The sequence below is a fragment of the Rhinolophus sinicus genome, linkage group LG05 (assembly GCF_036562045.2).
Source record: "Rhinolophus sinicus isolate RSC01 linkage group LG05, ASM3656204v1, whole genome shotgun sequence".
Classification (NCBI taxonomy): domain Eukaryota; kingdom Metazoa; phylum Chordata; class Mammalia; order Chiroptera; family Rhinolophidae; genus Rhinolophus; species Rhinolophus sinicus.
This window is the reverse complement of record NC_133755.1, coordinates 129092626-129112415: the sequence shown is the minus strand read 5'-3', so window position 1 is coordinate 129112415 and position 19790 is coordinate 129092626. Positions and strand designations below refer to the sequence as shown.

Here is a 19790-nt window from a genome sequence, read left to right as displayed (position 1 = left end):
TGCTCCTTTTTTGCCTATAGAATAAACTTCATATACCTTAGTTCTCCATGATATGTCACTTAACTTTCCCATGGCATCATATCATATACAAACCCAAATGAGATTGGTTTAGTTATTGTCCCTCCCAAATGCTTTACGTTTCCCTACATTACAACTTTGTTCATTCCATTTTCTCCATTAAAACGCCATCCCTCTGGACTAAATTCTACCTAGACTTTATAAGACCTACACCTATTATAACATCTCAGTGTACCATGATGCTTCTTTCCTTCTTTGGAAGTCATATGCTCTATACAATTCAGTTTGCAGAATTGTAACATTTCTGCTTTACTTGTATCTAAATTGCCAATAAGATTGTAGTACTCAGGAGTGGCCAGTTAGCTCAGTTGTTTAGAGTGCGGTGCTTACAACACGAAGGTTGCTGGTTTGATCCCCACATGAGCCACTGTGAGCTGCGCCCGCCTTAAAAAAAAAAAAAAAGATTGTAGTACTCTACCACTGTATTTGAGACACTGTATAAGTAATTTTAGTACAAAGCAAATGACAAGTGCTGAAGTGAAATTAAATCATTCAGCTCATAAAACTGTTTTAAAGCCAGTTATTTAGGATACTGGCTGCTTTAGCTGATTTTCCTATTTACCAGTGAAAACATTTTTCTCATGATTTCTAGTTGAAGACCCAAAAATGTAACAATTCCTTTTTTTTTTCTTTTTTTAAATACTCAGGGGAAAAAAGATAGAATTCACCTCCTATGCCTTCCTCCGTTCCATGCTTCTCTCCTGCTTCTGTTCCCCAGCTTAATTAGGCCTGCATCCTCTGAATTCCCGAGAATTCTGGGCTTAGTTTTCAAAGCACCTATCACACTATATATTACGATAGTCTTTTTTTTGTCTTGTTCAACTTTTCCTCTGGACGCTGAGCCCCTTGCTTTCAGAGACCATGATTTATTTAACTTTACATTCTTGTTCTTAGTCTTGTACCTGGTATACCATAGGTACCCAATAAATGTTTATCCTAGGCATTAGAAATTCAACAGTGAACAAAAAAGACAAAACCCTTACACTCAAAGAATGAATGAATCTTCTAAGATGTAGTATTTGTTCAAGTTACTGTATGGAACAGAAATGATGATGAAGCGAGAGTATCTGCTCTGAACGGGTTTATATTTCGTAGTAATTTCTGTGCTTCATTTTGGCAAATTATTATTGCTTTGCAAATATATGTGGATGTCTAGTTTAGATTTAGCTGCATTTGACAATTTTTCGTATTGTCTAGACTTTTCAGAAACTAATTTCTACTTTCATTTATTCTACTAACAAAAATACACTGACCACCTCTTATGAGCCAAGACCTATTCTAAGAGGTAGAGACACAAAAGTGAGTCAGATAAATTATCTTTATGATCTATTTTGAGTTCTAATGCGAAAAGTTGTCCTTCTTTCAGAGAAGATATTACATCTAAATGACCTCTCTGATTCATTTACTTCCTGTGGGAAAGGAAGAGGTAAAGCCTGAGTGGGGAGCTAATTCCCAGGACACTCCTGTTTGGGGAAATAAGTAAGACCCCTCCTAAATCCCTAAATAAATAAATGTGAGGAGAGATTTCTTTATGCAAATTTGACATTAGAGAAAATGTTCATTATAGAGGAGGTGATAGAAGAGATCAGGCCTATATTAGAAAGGAAAAAACAAATTAGCAATTAGATTTTTATTTGGATTTTGATTAAGTTTATTTTAAGACCAGGTTGCTTTAAATTTAGTTTGTGTCTGTATTCTACTTTGGCCCTTATAGCACACAAAAAGGATGCTCAGTCATTGCTTCTAAAATCTTACGTTTGAAGATAGCATGGTAAAATATACATTCTTTTTAGAAATTGTGCTTTATTAATTTGGGGTGGGGGTAAAATTTTCCAATGTCTATAAAGTGTGTATCATTTTATTCTGCTCTACTGAAACTTTAAACAGAAGAAAAAACTAAGTTGTGCTTCTTTCCAGGAAATCCTACTTGGAGTCTAAACGGTCCTCGTTCCCTCCTCGCTTAGCATCCATTCTGGCCTTCATGCTCCAGCTCTTCAGAGAAATTGATATAGATATTTCTGAGGTTGAATTACTTCTCCCTGGCATCTTAAAATGCTTGCTGTTGGTCAATGAATTCCAAGGTTAGTTTGAGTTTGTGTTTGCTGTACTTTTCTGTTCACAAATTAAGAAAGTACTCTTTCCTATGAGTTAAATTGATAGTTACAAAAGTATTTGGCTATTTTATATAAGTTTGTATATATCATGGCTAAGGAACAAACTCCAACTAATAGCTAGCTGAGGCTGCGCATGATAAAATGGTTAAAAATGGGCACGTTTCGGTCTAGTTTAGTTTGGTTTAGTTTTTTCCCCCAAGGCAAATAGTTTTCTTGAGGGTTACTTCCTCTAATTAGATTTGTTAACCTCTTAAAGAATGTTTGTTCAATCTGACTCCCCTATTAAATGCAACTTGTTAAATATTAAGTGGTGAGGGGTCAGCATACTTTCTTGTTTCTATTCAGGTTTCTGCTAGAATATCTAAGCTGATTTCTTGGGCAAACCTGAAAGGATCCTTTGATCCTACTCCTTTTGTTTTCAGTCCCCTCAGCCTTACTGCCAGTGATCTCTTTAAAATATCATTTATTTAATTCCCCACAGTGAGTAGCATGCTTTAATAAGCTTATTGGGAATATGCTGAATAATAGCCATAGTCCTGTCCTAAAGGAGTTTTTCAGTGTAAATAGAATGGTGTGTGTGTGTGTGTGTGTGTGTGTGTTTTATATCATCATAATGTGATTTCTTCATAAATGCTTCATTTACCTAAGTTATAATTGCTGATAGTGAGTACAGTATGTATCCTGAAGAATCTGAGGGCAGCGACCAACATGGTTAGCTGAAAGCTCAAACAGCTCTTTGAAATGTTCTCTTCTTCTTTTTTTTTTTTTAGATTTTATTGGGGAAGGGGAACAGGACTTTATTGGGGAACAGTGTGTACTTCCAGGACTTTTTCCCAAGTCAATTTGTTGTCCTTTCAGTCTTAGTTGTGGAGGGCGCAGCTCAGCTTCAAGTTGTTGTCCTTTCAGTCTTAGTTGTAGAGGGCACAGCTCAGCTCCAGGTCCAGTTGCTGTTGCTAGTTGCAGGGGCACAGACCACCATCCCTTGCGGGAGTCGAACTGGCAACCTTGTGGTTGAGAGGATGCATTCCAACCAAGTGAGCCATCCAGGAGCTCAGTGGCAGCTCAATTCAAGGTGCCGTGTTCAGTCTTAGTTGCAGGGGGTGCTGCCCACCATCCCTTTCGGGACTCGAGGAGTTGAACCCTCAACCTTGTGGTTGAGAGCCCACTGGCCCATGTGGGAATCGAACTGGCAGCCTTGTGGTTGAGAGCCCACTGGCCCTTGTGGGAATCGAACCGGCAGCCTTTGGAGATAGGAGCACGGAGCTCCAACCACCTGAGCCACCGGGCCGGCCTGAAATGTTCTCTTTTATCTCAAAATTATGCATATTTTGTTTTCATCCTTATTTATTTTAGTATTTAACATGATCTTTCTGCTCCCAAGCTTGGTTTTGTAAAAAATGTTGTGTTATGTTAATTTAAAATACCCTACTTACTAGTAACATCCCTTCACTGAAGACTACCCAGATGGACCCTAGACTTTTCTTTACAAATATTGCCCTCATTGAAAACTTATGCATACTTCTAAATTCAGGGAAAGCCTGTTATATGTACAATACAAAATTTCCTGAGACAGAGTAGACAATATAAAATTTTAGCTAGCCTCTTATTTCAATGATAGTAATAGTTATTGTAAAAGAGACCAGGGTTTGGAAGGTAAATTTTGCCTCTCATATCTAGTGTAAACCAAAATTAATTTTAGACTATAATAAAGGATAAAAAGCATTTATTTGAGCACAAGGAGCTATATAGTCCAGGAGACACACATTCAGATAGCAACTTGTGCTCCAGTAAGATAAAGTGGAGGCCATCCTTTATAAAGTTCCCAATTTTATGCAAATGAGGTTTCCAAATTGTGCAGTTTTGATTGGATGGGGCAGGTCTCAGTCTGTTGGTTGAATGACGAAAGCAGTCTATTGGTTTCCCTGCAGTGGTTGACTCAGATGGCATAAACAAGCGGGGCATAGTTCGGGAAGCCACGAGTTCAGGCTGAGGTTCTCAGTATACAGAATATGCAAGAAGCCCCTGTCAGCAAATGGGTGCTAGACTCCTAATATTCATAAGATTTAGGCCCTCGGTTGACCATAGGGAATCAACCTCGGAAGATAAATTCCTTCTCAGGGTTCACATCCAATGAATCTTTGTTCTCGGGGTTCACACTAGCTGGTGAATTGTTCACATGTTCAACGTCGATGGAACACAGAATTCTCCATCTCCACATTACTGTCTTTGTGACCTCGAAGGAGCAGCATTAAACACTGGCTTGTGTGCTTAGCTCAGAGAAAATTCTGACTCTCCTTGTTGTCTCAAGGTTTAAAAGGACAATTTATAAAATCATAGAAAATGTTCCTAAATGATTCAGCACGTGCACTCCTAGGTATATGCCCAAGGGTATTTTAAACACATGCCCACTCTAAAACCTGTGCCTAGGAACTTGAGGAGTTCCACTTCTGGCATGGCAACGTGAGGAGCTTTGCCAACCTGCTCCCAGCAAAACTGGTGAACATTAAAACACTTAAATTCTCTGGAAATAGTCTAAGGGTATACAGCACATGGAGAAACATTTATTGAAGGAAAACCTAAAACTTTGTAGGAACAGCAAGAATCTGTGGTACTTGAACCAAGATCTCTTCTCACAGCTCAGTAAGACAGAAAGTCTACTCCAGACTGGTAAATCCAAGAACAGAGGGTTCCCTCTCTCCCCAGCTCCCAGTAGGAGGGCTGTTATCATACTGCGAGAGGCAGGCTATCAACATTCCTCATCTTGTCCCACATGACCTAAGGCTGAGGTTCCATTCTAGGCAGGTATGGTTGAGAAGTGGGGGCTCCATTCTCCTGCGCAGCCCCCCAGTCATGACATGGCTGTAGTACAGTGAGTTCTACACCACTGAGAATATGGGGTGCCGATCGTTTCTGCTGCAGCTAAGAGGTGGGGGTTCCATGCCAAGAGAAGCCAGTGGAGGGGACCTGGGGCTGCTGCCTCTGCTTCCACAAGCACCCAGCATCTGAAGTGGGTGTGTCACCCAGAAACTGGTAGGCACCATGATCCCTGCCCCAGCACCAGAGCCGTGCCTCTGAGGTTTTGCCTGGAACTCTGAACCTCTCCGAAAGGAACTGACATCATTTGCAAATGAGTGTGAAAAAGTTCCAGCCTGAGGGTGCTGTCAAAAACAGCGATGTTTGTGGTGAAAAGCAGTTAGTAGAAGAATAACAGAGTCATTGGAGATACAAGCTAACGTGCAGGCCAGCTAGTTTGGTGAAGAATTGGTGAAAGAGACAGCTGGATAGAGCCCTCAGGTCAGGATAGATCCCAAACACTGACCTCAGAAACTATCCCTTTTAAAAAGCTAAAACTTGATTAGATAAGCCTGGAAAGCAATTTATGTCCAGGACATTATTGAAAACAATACTATACTCAGCCAGCAATTAATGGAGCTTAACAGCTGGATGTGGTCAGGGAAAGGAACCAAGAGGGCACTGTCTCAAGATCCATCCCTTCGTGTATATACATATACCACACCTTCTTTCCATGTCTTGGCCCCTGTAAATAAAGCTGCAATGAACATCGGTGCACATATATTTTTATGGATAAGTGTTTTCAGATTTTTTGGGTAGATACGCAGGAGAGGGATTGCTGGGTCATATGGTAATTCTAGTCTTAATTTTTTGAGGAATGGCCCCACTGCCTTTCGTAGCGGGGTTGGGGGGTGGTAGATGAGGGTAAATGGGAACAAATATATGGTGATGGAAGGAGAACTGATTGGGTGGTGAACACACAATGTGATATATAGATGATGTATTACAGAATTGTACAACTGAAATCTGTGTAACTTTACTAACCATCGTCACTCCAATAAACTTGAATTAAAGAGAAAGAGAGAGAGAGAGAGAGAGAGAGAGAACCGTTAAAACCACTGTGCCAAAGGAGACTGTGGGCACACCCGAGGTAATACCACCACCTGAGGAGCAATGTTAGAGGCTTCACACTGGGGGAAGGGGAAAGAAGAAGTAAACTTCACGAAAAAAAAATTCTAGTTTCAATAAAAAATTTACAAGACATGCAAAAAAGCAGAGATCTATGATCCATGCACTGGAAGAAAAGCAGGCAACAGAAGCTACCAGTGAGATCAATCAGATACGGGATTGAATAGATAAAGACTTCGAAGTAGTAGAGGAACAAAAAACAAGACATTTCGAAAACAAAAAGTAAAATGACTGATGTAAATCCAACTATATCAGTAGTGACATTATTTGTTACAGGATTGAACAAGCCAATCAAAAGGCAGAGATTATCAGGTTGGATTTTTTTTTTTTTTTTAAAGATCTATATTCTATCTTCAGGGAACACATTAGGTTCAAAGACTGAAAGTAAATGGATGCAAAAGGATACATCATGCAAACTGTAACCACAGAAAGCTGGCATGGCTATACTAATATCAAATAAAATAGATATTAGGCCATCCAATGTTCCTAGAAATGGAGACATTTTATAATGATAAAAGAGTCAATCCATCAGGAAGATTTAACAAAACATATGTGTCCCTAACAACAGAAGCAAAAACTAAGAGATATGAAGGGAGAACTAGACAATAGTAATGGAGGATTTTTTTGGTTTCCAACTCAACATGTGAAGAGCTTGAAAGTCATCACTCTCGCCCTCACTGAATCATCAGGGCACCTTTGTCAAAAACAAAACAAAACAAAGGCCACAGACACATGGATTTATTTCTGGACCCTCAGTACTATTCCATTGATCTGTATCTTTATGCCAGTGCCACGCTGTCATTAGTACTGTTGCTTTGTACTAAGTTTTGCAATTGCCAAATATGAGTCTTCCAACTTTCTTCTTTTTCAAGGTTGTTTTGGTTATAATGGGTCCTTTGCAATCCCATATGAATTGTAGAATCAGCTTGTCAATTTCTGCAACGAAGTTTGCTGGGATTCTGGTAGGAGTTGCACTGAATTTGTAGATCAATTTAGGAAGTATCACCACCTTAGCAGTATTAACTCTTCCAATCCATGAAAATGGCATGTTTTCCCCTTTATTTAGATATTCTCTAATTTCTTTCCACAATGTTTGGGAGTTTTCAGATTATAACTTTGTATTTCTCTTTTGTTAAATTTCTTCCTAGTTCTTTTTGATGGTATTGTAATAGAATTATTTTCTTAATTTCATTTTCAGGGTATTTATTGAAAGTATGTAGAAATACAATTGCTTTTTATATTTTGAATTTTTCTCCTGCAACTTTGTTGAGTTTTTTTATTAATTCTAATAGCTTTTTACTGGAGTCCTTAGAATTTTCTGTACACGAATCATATCATCTGCAATAGGGATAGTTTACTCCTTCCTTTTCAAACTAGATGCCTTTAATTTCTTTTTCTTGCCCTGACTAGAACTTCTACTACAATGTTGATAGAAGTGGCAAGAGTGAATATCCTTGTCTTGGTCCTAATCTTCAGGGAAAGCATCTAATCTTTCACCGGCATGTATGAGGTTAGCTGTAGGATTTTCATAGATGTCCTTCATCAGATTGAAGCAGTTCTAGTCTCGGTTTGTCATTGTATGATGCACCTCTTTATCCCTGATAATTCTTCTAATTCTGAAGTTTGCTTTATCTGAAATGAATATAGCTACTACAGCTTTGTTTTTAATTGTGTTAGTATTGTATATATTTGTCTTTCCCTTGAATCGATCTATGTCTTTATATTTAAAGTAGACACAGTTGTAGACAACATACAGTTGGGCCTTATTTTTGTATCCATTATCAGGCTCTCTTATTTAATTGCTTTGTTTATTTGATTCACATTTAATTTGATTATTGATATAGCTGCATTGATATCTACCAGATGTGTAACTTTTCTGTTCATTGCTCTTGTTCTTTGTCATATTCTACTCTTTTTCTGCCTTCTCTGAAGGTTTTAACTGAGTACTTTATGTAATTTCAATTTCTTTCCTCTCTTAGCATATCAAAGATACTCTTTTTAAACTTTTTATTTTTAGTGGTTGCCCAAGAATTTGTAGTACAAACATTAAAGCAATCCAAGTCCACTTTCAAATAACAAACACTATATCCTTTCATGGTAGCACAGGTCCCTTTTAACAGCGTATTCCCAATTCCTTTCTCTGGTCCCTTATAATATTGAGGTCATTCATTTCACTTATCCATAAGGCATAATCACCAAATATTATTATTATGGACAAAAAGCTACCTATTTGATCAATTAAAACTGAAGAGAACTCACGAGGGCCAGAAGCCTGCTGCTGCAGCTGATATTCATCAAAATATTTAAACAGAATTTGACAAGTTATGTGCTCAGTTTGGAGGGTAGCAGTTTGCCTCATGACCTCAATTCTCTGATGCATCTGGGAAGAGTTGTTTTTCTGTTTGTTCAGATTAGTTCCCCAAATTGATCTACAAATTCAGTGCAACTCCTACCAGAATCCCAGCAGACTTCGTTGCAGAAATTGACAAGCTGATTCTACAAATCATATGGGATTGCAAAGGACCCAGGATAGTCAAACAATCTTGAAAAAGAAGAAAGTTGGAAGAATTACACTTGGCAATTTCAAAACTTAGTACAACCAGTAGTACTAATGACACTGTGGCACTCGCCTAAAGATACAGATCAGTGGAATAGAATTGAGGGTTCAGAAATAAATCCATGTGTCTGTGGCCTTTGTTTTGTTTTTAGCAACGATTTCAAGATGATTCAATAAGTGGAAAATAGTCTTTTGAACAAATTGTGCTAGGTCACAGATTGATAGCTACATGCAAAAGAATGAACATTGTATACAAATTAACTCAAACTAGATCATAGACCTAAATGTCCGAGCTAAAACCATAAAACTCTTAGAAGAAAGCATTAGAGTAAATCTTTATGACCTTGGATTTGGCAGTGAATTCTTAGATATGACACTAAAAGCATGAGCCACAAAAGAGATAAATTGGACTTAATTAAAATGAAAAACTTTTGTGCTTCAAAGGACACTATCAACGTGAAAAGACAACCAACAGAATGGGAGAAAATACTTGCAAATCATTTATATGACATGCAACTTGTTTCTACAATACATAAAGAACTGTTATAATTCAATAATAAAAAACTAAATACCAATTAAGAATAGGCAAAGGATTTGAATAGACATTTCTCCAAAAGAATATAAACAAATAGCTAACAAGCACCTGAAAAGATGCTCAACATCAGTATTCGTCAGGGAAATGCAAATCAAAATCACAGTGAGATACTACGTCATACTCACAAGATTGGGTATAATGAACAAGTCCGATAATAACAAGGTTTGGCGAAAACGTGGAGAAATCAGAACCTTCATTTACTGCTGTTGGGAATGTAAAATGGTGTAGCACTTGGGAAAACAGTCTGGTAGTTTCTCAAACGATTAAACAGTTACCATGTGACCTAGCAATGCCACTCCTAGGTATATGCCCAAGATTAATGAACGTATATGTCCACACAGAAACGTGTACATTAATGTCTGTAGCAGTGTTATTCATAACAGCCAAAAGGTAAACTGCCCATCATCTGACACATGGATTTTGACAATGTAATATATCCATACAATGGCATATTATTTGGCTGTAAGAAGGCGTGAAGTACTTGTACATGCCACAGCGTGGATGAACCTTGAAAACATTCTAAGTGAAAGAAGCCAGTTTCAAAAGACCACATGTTAAATGACTTAATTTATAGGAAATGTCCAGGATAGTAAAATCTATAGAGACAGAAAGTAGATTACTGGTTGCTTGGAGGGTATCAGAGGATAGGGAGTGATAGCTGAAGTGTGTGGGGTTTCTTTTCAAGGTAAAGAAAATACTGTAAAATTGCTGATCATTGCATAACTCTGTAAATATACTTAAAGCCACTGAATTGTACATGTTAAATGGGTGAATTGTATCATATGTGAAATACATGACAACAAAGCTGTTGTAAAAAAAATCTAAAGAAAAAGAATTACCCATTTAAAAAAAAAAAAAAAAGCTCAGTGTAATTAGAGACCTAAAGATGGCAAATACTTTGTTTTAAATACCCTATACTCTAATATCCGTAGCAGTATTATTCATAATAGCTAAAGTGGAAACAACCCAAGTGTTCATCAACTAGTGACTGTATAACAATATGGGGTATATCCATACTATGAAGTATTATTTGGCTGTCAAAATAAAGGAAGTGCTGATACATTCTACAACACGGATGAACCTTAAAACATAGAAGACAGTCACAGAAGACCCCATGTTATATGATTGTATGAAATTTCCAGAAGAGTCAAATCCATAGGGACAGAAAGAAAGTAGATAAGTGGTTTCCAGGGACTGGGGGAGGAAGGAAATGGAGGAATGACTGTTAATGGGTATAAGGTTTTGGGGAGGTGATGCAATTGTTCTGAATTAGATAGTGGTGATGGCTTCATCATAACTGTGAGTATACTAAAAACCAATGAATTGTAAATTTTAAAAGGTTGTTTTTTTTTCTGATGTGTGAATTATACCTCAATAAAGCTGTTATTTAAAAAAACAGCACTTGCTATTAATATGCTGTGAAGGCTATTTCTTCATGTTTTGGTACTTTTTGCACAGAAGAGCTTTTGGAGTTTGTTTTTTAAGAAAATATCCTTTAAAAAGAACCTGTTATATTGACTCTAGAATTGTATCTAATATGAGAAGTTCCTTTTTCAATAAAACCAAGTATGTTGTATCTTCTTTATCCACTGTCCTCATGCCATAGAAAACATTACTACTTAATATTAAGTTCATGTGCATAATGTTTTCTGTGCCTGCTATCATGGATTACTCTCTGATTTTTCTTTTTTTTCATTCTTAGAGAAAGCTCTTTTCCCCCAGCTACTTATATTAAATGGCCAAAAACAACAAAAATTTAGTAGCATTTGGAACATGTTGAATTTTCTATATTCTTTCTTGATTTTTTTTCATTTTTATGTACAAGTACACAATTTTGAAGGATTTGGTTAAATATTTAAATAATACAAACGTTCTTTTTGTAACTTTGTTGTTTGAAAGGAAGGTAGATCTATTTATCTATCTATATCTCTATATGTATACATATTTTTGACTAATTTTAAGTGAAGGTAAGTTGTTGGTGGAGTCTAATTTGCTACATGTATGTTTATTAGTGAGTGGGAGGAATATGCTTATGAATTTAAAAAAATAATCCTGTCTGCAAATCAGCTGCATTAGTTAAGGCTGTCTTTTCTCAGGGTGTAACAGTGATTGCAGAATTAGGATGGTATAGTCTTTTTGAATGTGGGCTCTTTTCTAAGAGAAAGACATATCCTCACATGTAATGTTTTAGTTATAAGATTGTGAAAAATAGACTGTTGAGCTTTTTATATTTTCTTAAAATGAGGGAGACAAATCGGGAGATACACTTTGGAACAAAACAAAAACTCATAACTATTTCATTTTGAGAAATAACAAGAAAGCATATATATACTTTAAGAAAACAACATATTTTTCTAAATCAAGAGCGTTTATAAAAATGAGAATCCAGATGGTCCATTCAGACAGTGTATAATGCTGTACTTTTCCCTCCTAGTTAAAAGGCTAGCCACAGAGAACTTGCAGTACATGGTAAAAGCCTGCCAAGCGGGGTCAGGAGGAGAAGCTGCCGCCCGGCTGACTTCAGTGTTTAGGTAACTGGAAAATATGCCAACTGGCAAGGAGACTATCGCCAGCCATGTGACAGCCAACATGTTTTTTAAATAACTGATTATCCAAAACATAATGTGTTACTATGTGTTTATAGTATTTCAATTATTGTATTTTTGGCAGTAGTTTTGTTACATTGTGTGGTTTTATTAAAAAAATAAACTTGCCAGGGAGAAAGACAAAGTGAGCTGACGTAAAATTTACCTAAGTATTTAGTAAGGAAGCCTTTTGCATGTTTAAGAGGGAGAAATGGGAAACGCGGGTCTTGATGACAGGAGCATAGGCCTTCAGACTGCTAAACACTAACTCAGGACCCAGTGTGGAAGTACACGGCATGGGTGTCTTACTTGCTTTAGATATTACTGACCCAGAAAGTCCAGTTATATTTCATTTGTGAAGCATAGACTTTGTAGAAGTAGATAGTTGTTTGTTCGCAAGAATAACAGTGCAACTTGAGGAACTTTTTTTCCCCCTGCCTTTCTTCCTTTCTTTTGTGCTTTCTGTTAGGGCAGTATTTTTAAGTATTTCTGTCTTACAGTTTTCACTAGTTTACTTTTATTATGAATATCTCTACCCTAGCACTACCATGATAAATAATTTGGGGTCATTTTCTTCATTCTGTGTTGGATCTTCGATTCTTCAGTTTTTGTTCTTGTCACATAATTGGCACTTGTCAAGTGTTTACAGTTTATTTAAATTCTGAGCACTTGAAATAAATAATGCATTTATGGAAACTGTAAAACCCTAATGCGGGAGAAAGGATTTTATATAAATAAAGGGTGCATGTTTATCTACAATTTATTAAGCTAGGTGGCTTTTATTTTGTTGGGGGTGGTGGTGGAAATTTTAGGGTTAAAAGACATAATTCTTATTTATAAAGGTCTCCTATGCATCTAAAGTCTCTTGTTTGGTTAAGGAATATAAAAATGTATTACAAATAACTTGCTTTCCTCAAAAAAATATGATTTATCTAGAGTGAAGAACTAAAAAAAAAAAAAAATCTAGGAAGCCAGACTCGATTTTTTTCTGTCTTAGTCTCTTTCCACATCCTTACTACCCAGATTGTAATATACAGACTATTGCAAAAAAGTTCCTGGGCTTAGATTTTTCCCCTTATTCCCCCTTCTGGGATTCCAGCTCTTCCCTCTTCTTCCCAATGCCATCACTCTCTTCCTGGCTGCCACTGAAATAAGCCATTTCTGTCCTTCATTGTTAAGTATTATAAATAGTCTTCATATGGCATCTAGATTCTTAAGGTAATCTTACATGAAGTGGTCTTTCTTGCGTTCAGGTTATAGCTGATTATCATATAGATACCAGCCTAAGGAATTGACCCATAAGTAATCCTAAGTAACCTGATTTACTTTCAGGGATTTTATCCAGGATTATGAGACGACCTACGATTATCAAATTTACAACATTTTAGAAGCAGTAGCAGCATTGGACCAGCAAGTTGTTATTCACTTGATTTCTACCCTCACTCAGTCTCTAAAGGATTCAGAGCGGAAGTGGGGCTTTGGCAGAAATATCAAACAAAGGTATGTTGGTAATTTGATTAAGTTCTTTTGAACAATGATTATAAAATCTAGGTTCATTTTCTAGAAATGCCTTCTTTTCCCATTCCCCCAAATTTTGGGTGTGTTGAGTTGGAAAATGTTTCAGGTGTGATTGACACATCCATTCACATACTGTGCTTGTCAAAGTGACCACCTTAGAATGCTGTGGATTTCAGCAGTGCTGCTGTTGCTCCAAACGCTGTATTCCTCATTGGGAAGTGGACTTCAGAGCCTCAGGTGTCTTGTTTTTGTATAAAAGCCATGGTGGCAAGTCAGCCCTTTGAGGAATGCTTGCTTTGCTGAATCAGCAGTATCATGTGTGTCTAGTTAATAGGCTGAGTGACCCAATTAGATAATATGGTTTTTGGTCACAAATAGATACTAAAGCTTTTTTTCTTATAGGTTTACAATCCAACTGAGGATAGCCCTTGAACTATTTAGAGGAATGCAACATTGTGGAAATAAGCCTGTAGGTCCTGAAAAGGTTGATTTAGAGGGGTCAGCACTCATACTAGAATTCATATGTTCCCAAGGTTGTTAAAGAATCAAAGTACTTTAATCACATGGGATGTGTGTGTGTGTGTGTGTGTGTGTGTGTGTGTGTGTGTGTGTGTGTGTACAGACACATTCAGGCAGGTTCAATTTGTAAATACTTCAATGAAAAATAATAGGGAAGGTAACAAATATATCTGCCTTCTTTTCTTTTTTCTTAAACAGGAAAGCCTATAGCAAACTTTTATCTCACCTAGGACAAGTGGGACAAGATGAGATACAGAGACTGGAAAATGATGACATCTAGTGTCTTTTGCTGTTCGTCTTTTCTTATATCTGAAGCCACTTCCCATCATTCTAACTCCTACTTTTAACTGGTTGTATAATGTTCTGTTAAAAATACTTTCTAAGATTTTTACCTTATATAACTGTAAGTATAAAGTATACAATTAAGGAAATAAAGGTTAATTGTGTTACAGGATCTTTGGAACTTGGCAAAACTGCATTCTATTTTGAAGAGATTTTAAACTAAAGAACCTTTTCTAACTGCGAATGTTATCTGGGTACGACCCCTAAGCAGGTTGATCTATGGACTTTTTACTGTAATGTGACTTTCTGCCTTGTGGTTTGTTTGTGTTTCTTTTGTTTTTGTTTTTTACAAGTTATGTTTTAATAGGATGCTTTTTCAAGTTTACTGTTTTTTGTTTTGTTTTGTTTTGTTCGGACGGGGGGATGGTCAGGAGATGTGACTGTTTGTTATCCTTTTTTATACTGTGTGTGAAGCAGGTTAATAAATAAGACCTTTCCCAAGCACACTTAACTGTGAGGAATGAGACTGAACCTGGCTAAATGATTATTCAGGTAATATATAGATTTTTTTTTTTTTCAACGTAGGCCAACAGTGTTTATGTTAAGGTTCCAACATTTGCCAGATGCTTTGCTCTACTCAGCCTTTCTTTTGGAGTTGCCATTAAAAGACCTATCAGGAAGACGATAAACAAGAGTCTTTAAGAAGAGGCTTAATAATATTCTGGAGAATCTTAAGATTGCAAATAAACAGAAGAGGTCTGAGAAGTCAGCTGATTTATCTCCCTGCTCTTGAAGGAGAGCCTCTTATAACTTAGCATCTTTTATGTTGATAGGGAACCAATTTAGTTTCTTTTAGTAGCTATTACCTCTCAACTCTTTAACTGTCCCATCCAGATTTATTTTACCATTTGGGCTCTTGTACTTGACTCCTTTTTTGTGGTGGGCATTATTTCATCAGAAGAGCTCTGGGTCTTAAACCTAGCTCTACTTTGTGACCTTGAGCAAGTTACTTAACTTTTCTGAGCCTCAGTTTCTTAGTGGAGAAACAAAGAGTAATCCTTTTTCTATTTCACACTATTTGGTAAGAACCAATGGGATAATGTATGTGAAAATATTTGGTGGCCTATGTTCTGTTTGGAGATGTACAGACATTACTGTATATTCATGCACAAAGGTAAAGAATACCTCGATTTTGTTCCTCTTTCTTTAATGTGTCCTACATGAATGATTCTACTATTTTTCAGTGTTTTCTTAGTGTGTCATGTTTGCTATCTTTCAAATAATTTATCACTTTCTTCTCAGAACTCTAGTCTTTATCATGGTTTTATTCCTTTCAAGAAAACATTTCAACCCTTTTCTGGCTCAAGAAACTATCTTTGAAAATGAAATGTTTTGCAATCAGCAAAATATAGTTAATAGCCCTGTCCTAACTTTAATCTGTGAGGACTAAAGGAGTATCTGTTATTTTCATGACATACAAATGGTTTGTTTCCCCCCCAAAATCTAGTGTCATTACTTCAACAAATGAAATGGATAAAAGCCTCTTTAAGATTACTTAATAGATTTCAGAGCAATGAGTTTCTTTTGATTATGATAGTGATATATTAAACTGTTTTATCTATTTAAGGTGATGCCTTTAAAGAGGTTATCATGTATAGTATGCTTTTTTTTTCCCAAAGGAAGATTGATAAATATATCTTTGAGAATCTTGCTCCTTAGTATATGAAACTTTTAAGGGGTAAGAAAAGCTACCGCTGAATCACGCATTAGGGTATAATCTGCAGATGCTAAGAATAACTGAAGTTTGTACTTTAAAAATCAGTTACAAGAAGTCTGTAACAATACAGGTTTATGTATATATATATATGTATGTTTCTTATTTATAAGTAAAATTTTAAAGAAGCTATTTCTTTTTAAGTGAAAAAAAAAAAAAAAAATGACTCAGTTCCTCTTCTTGAAAATCTTCACTGACCCTCCAATTATTGCCGTCTTTTCTTTTTCCATTCTCAGACTTAGAGTAGCTACTACTTGCTTCCTTAACATTTGTTCTCCCCTAAATACCTTGTAATTGCTGAAGCCACTTCTTGTACATTGTAATGTAAGCCACTCTTTTTGGTGAAATCTGAGAGTATGGTCTCATTGCTCGTGTTCTTTGGCCTCTCCGTGACATCTGCATTTCCCTTGACCTTCTCATCCTTTTCTCAGTGACACTGCTCCTTCCGCCTGTACTTTGAGAGCACCTTCATTTTCTTCCTTGTCCTCGGGGAAGATCTGGCCCTTACCTGCTGTCTCAACATTCTTCTAGAAGGCGACTGATAACACTAGCTCGTAGTTTTCTCTTTCAGATCTATTTCTAGTGCTCATTTTTCTCTAAACCTCTCTAGTTTGATCTTCCTGAAATCTCAAGGCTGCTGGTCGAGCTGCCCTTGTCATCTGATATTCCAGTGCCTTTATTGTCTACCTAGGGAATACACTGTTTTCCCAGGTTACTTAGGCTTGAAACTTCAGAGGCCTCTTGGAGTCTTCATTGTTCCCCACTTTCAGTTGATCAGCAGTACATGTTCTTGCTATTTTTTGCCATGTTGTACATCCAAACTTTTTTCTGTTGGGCACTATAATCTCTTACCTCCTCACCTCTGGTCTCCTTTCCTGAGATTAATCCTTGCCACAGTTCTGACATTAGTAGTTCTACAATACTACTTTGCTCTTCCTACTTTTCTGCTCAGGGCACTCAAATTACTTCTCATGGTTAATACGCTGATAGTTAAACCCTTCAATCAAGAGAGTTTCTGCCACCTGACTCTACCTTTCTGTCCAAACTTACCTCAAGCAGGAAACTAGACTGTGGAAGGCTGACTGAATGCCATGTTCATTATATACTCTGAGAGGATTCCAGTCCAGTCATTTCTGTGAAGAATCAGATGGGGTGTAAAAGAGATGACTGAAGGACACAGCATGATGAAATGACTTTATTAGACATTCAGAATTGGTTATGATTTAAATTTTAATTCAACATTTAATTAGGTGTCCATGGGGGAGGAAAAAAAACATGGAGTATTGTCTCTGTACAAATATCATTTAGTATTGAGTTCATTTGCATTAGAAGAGTTTCATACTTTAAAACTTTTATATCTTTACCTCGTCCTAGTATATTTTCTTTTCTTCTTAAGCATATTTGACTTTTTCTTCCTGGGCATCTATGTAAAAAGATATTTGTAGTTTGTTAGAATGTGAGTATGTGCTCAGTACCCATTACTGTTACTATCTTCTCTCATGTGTTATCACAAAATTTTAAAGCTACTTTGTTCTAGAATGACATGGACCTGTTTTCATGTACTTTTACAGAATCTTTGAGTTTTTATTTTTACTTCCCATTTGTTAAGATTGTTTTATATAAAAATTTGACAAGCGTCTGCAGTTGGTCAAAGTCTCTGTGAAACCTACCTTCTATAAATACTACATGTTAACATAGCACTTGTCTTTCAAAGATAAAAGGTAGATACAGAATCATCCTTAAAAGCTGTAATATCAGTATTAAACCACTGCTTTTTGATTGATAGACTTTTTATAGACCTTACATTTTCCCCAAACTGGTCTCCTGTCTACTCCTAGGGTTAAAAATATTGTCAAGTGTATAGTATCCCAATATAAATAACATGCTTTGGTTAAAACAGTGGCTTTGGGAAGCTGGCAAAGTAGCATATTCTTTCACATATTTAATAAGATTTGTATTTTGATTCTGTGATAAACTATCTTGGTAAGGTTACCAAAATCAGTACCAAACGATTGGAATTGATCAATTTCTGCTTATCCAAGTTTTTGTTGTGCTAACAGTTATCTGATTTATTGCATCTGTGAATTGTGCTTTTAGAAAAATTGTAGACATTCTTATTTTATATGCATGTTTGGAAGTTATTTTGTGCATCTAATAAGGATGTATAATAAAAATGTATGTATTTAACTTACACTTGCCCATGATTATTCAACTTCCCTCTTTATGACAGATGGACTATTTGAAAACCAAAATAAAAACAAACCATGTTAATGGGAGGAATGATTTCTTATTCCTGTTGCATTTATACTCCATAGTAAAACGCTAGTTTTCCAGCTGTTGCAGTGTCTTGAAGGGGCTACAATATACATGTAGTTAAACCAGGAGGAAAATATGAAAAGTATGAAAAATACCCTAATCATAACCTAACTGGCATTTTGTTGGTAAGGATCTAAGGAATTTTGTTGTTTTACATACACAGTATTTTAGAGATTCATGTCTTTGCTGGCTTTTCCTTCCACAATAAGAACACTGATAATATCTATGTGGCGCTTTTTAGTTTTTAAATTAAAATCTTGAAGTGATGTGTGACTTGTTGGAACTTTCATGGTCTTCCTATGGAAATTCAAATTAACAGTTTAAATACAAATACATTTACGGTCTTTAATTTTGAAGAGTGAAAATAAAAGATGAATTACTATAGGATAATGCACTTATATGGGAAATATATATTGGAATAGTTTCAATGGAATTTAGTTTATATGACCAAACATAGTTTTTTCTTATTAGCTCTTATTGATAATTTGAGGAAAATTATCTAATTGTAAATGATCTGAGTTTTTCTTTCTAGGGAAGGTATGTTGTACTTTAAATGCTGTTCTTCGGCTATAGTTATAAAGGTTGTTTCCGAAATTATGTAAAGCTTTAAAAATTTGAGTTCAATTTTGTAATATTAACAAATACTATGTTAAAGTTCACCAAGGACGGGTTTGAGAAAATATACTGATTTTAAATGAATAATTAGAAATCTACACAGCAATAATCAAGAGTAATCTCAGCCTGCCTTTATCATTAAGCAAGCTCATTTTTAGACTGTTTCCAATCATTGGACATAGGGCCTGGGATTATAGGTTTTAATGGTTTTATAAGGTAAAACTACTAGAGGGAAAATTTGTATGTCAAGTAGAAATTTTAATGAATCTGAAATATTTCTTGCTTAAGTCTTTGTTGAAAAGATTCCTGAAATGCTGGAGGCCATTTTCCTGACTTGGTAAGACATTTTTAGACTGTAGTTTAGATGGTTTATACCTTTTAAAGAGATTCTCAGTCATCCTTCCAAATAACAATGATCAATATCACTTTTTACTTTTCAGAACTGTACAAATTTTCTAAAGGTTGTTTGTGTAAACAATCCGTTCTTTTAAAAATTTGCGTTTTTTCCTTACCCCCAGTCTCCCACCCTTTAGTTTGAATAACCAGAAGTTTTACATGTATATTTATTTGTAATCATTTAATCTTCAGAACAGTGATCAGATAGGTAGCATTATTCTCATTTAATAAAACTGCCTTAGACTAGTTAAATAACTTGTGAAAACTGATTAGTTACAACTGCATCAAAAACAATAACATACCTAGGAATAAATTTAACCAAGGAGGTGAAAGTCCTGTACTCTGAAAATTACAAGACACTGGAGAAAAAACTGAAAAGGACACAAATAAATGTACCATCCTCATGGATTGGAATGATTAATATCATTAAAATGTACATATTAGCCAAAGCAATATACAC

At 36.0% G+C, this 19790-nt stretch overlaps 1 protein-coding gene across 3 annotated transcripts in view; it reads left to right on the top strand.

The window, feature by feature from the left end:
* The window catches only part of MMS22L (MMS22 like, DNA repair protein), a 115971-nt gene extending 98048 nt beyond the window's left edge, over positions 1–17923 (top strand). For all 3 annotated transcript variants that reach the window (XM_074333325.1, XM_019743388.2, XM_074333326.1), the window contains exons 22-25: positions 1996–2159; positions 11760–11856; positions 13243–13410; positions 14146–17923. In XM_074333325.1, the coding sequence (XP_074189426.1) occupies positions 1996–2159; positions 11760–11856; positions 13243–13410; positions 14146–14227 (511 nt within the window). In that variant the 3' untranslated portion in view covers positions 14228–17923. The remainder of the gene's footprint in view (positions 1–1995; positions 2160–11759; positions 11857–13242; positions 13411–14145) is intronic.
* The last annotated feature ends 1867 nt before the right edge of the window (positions 17924–19790 follow it).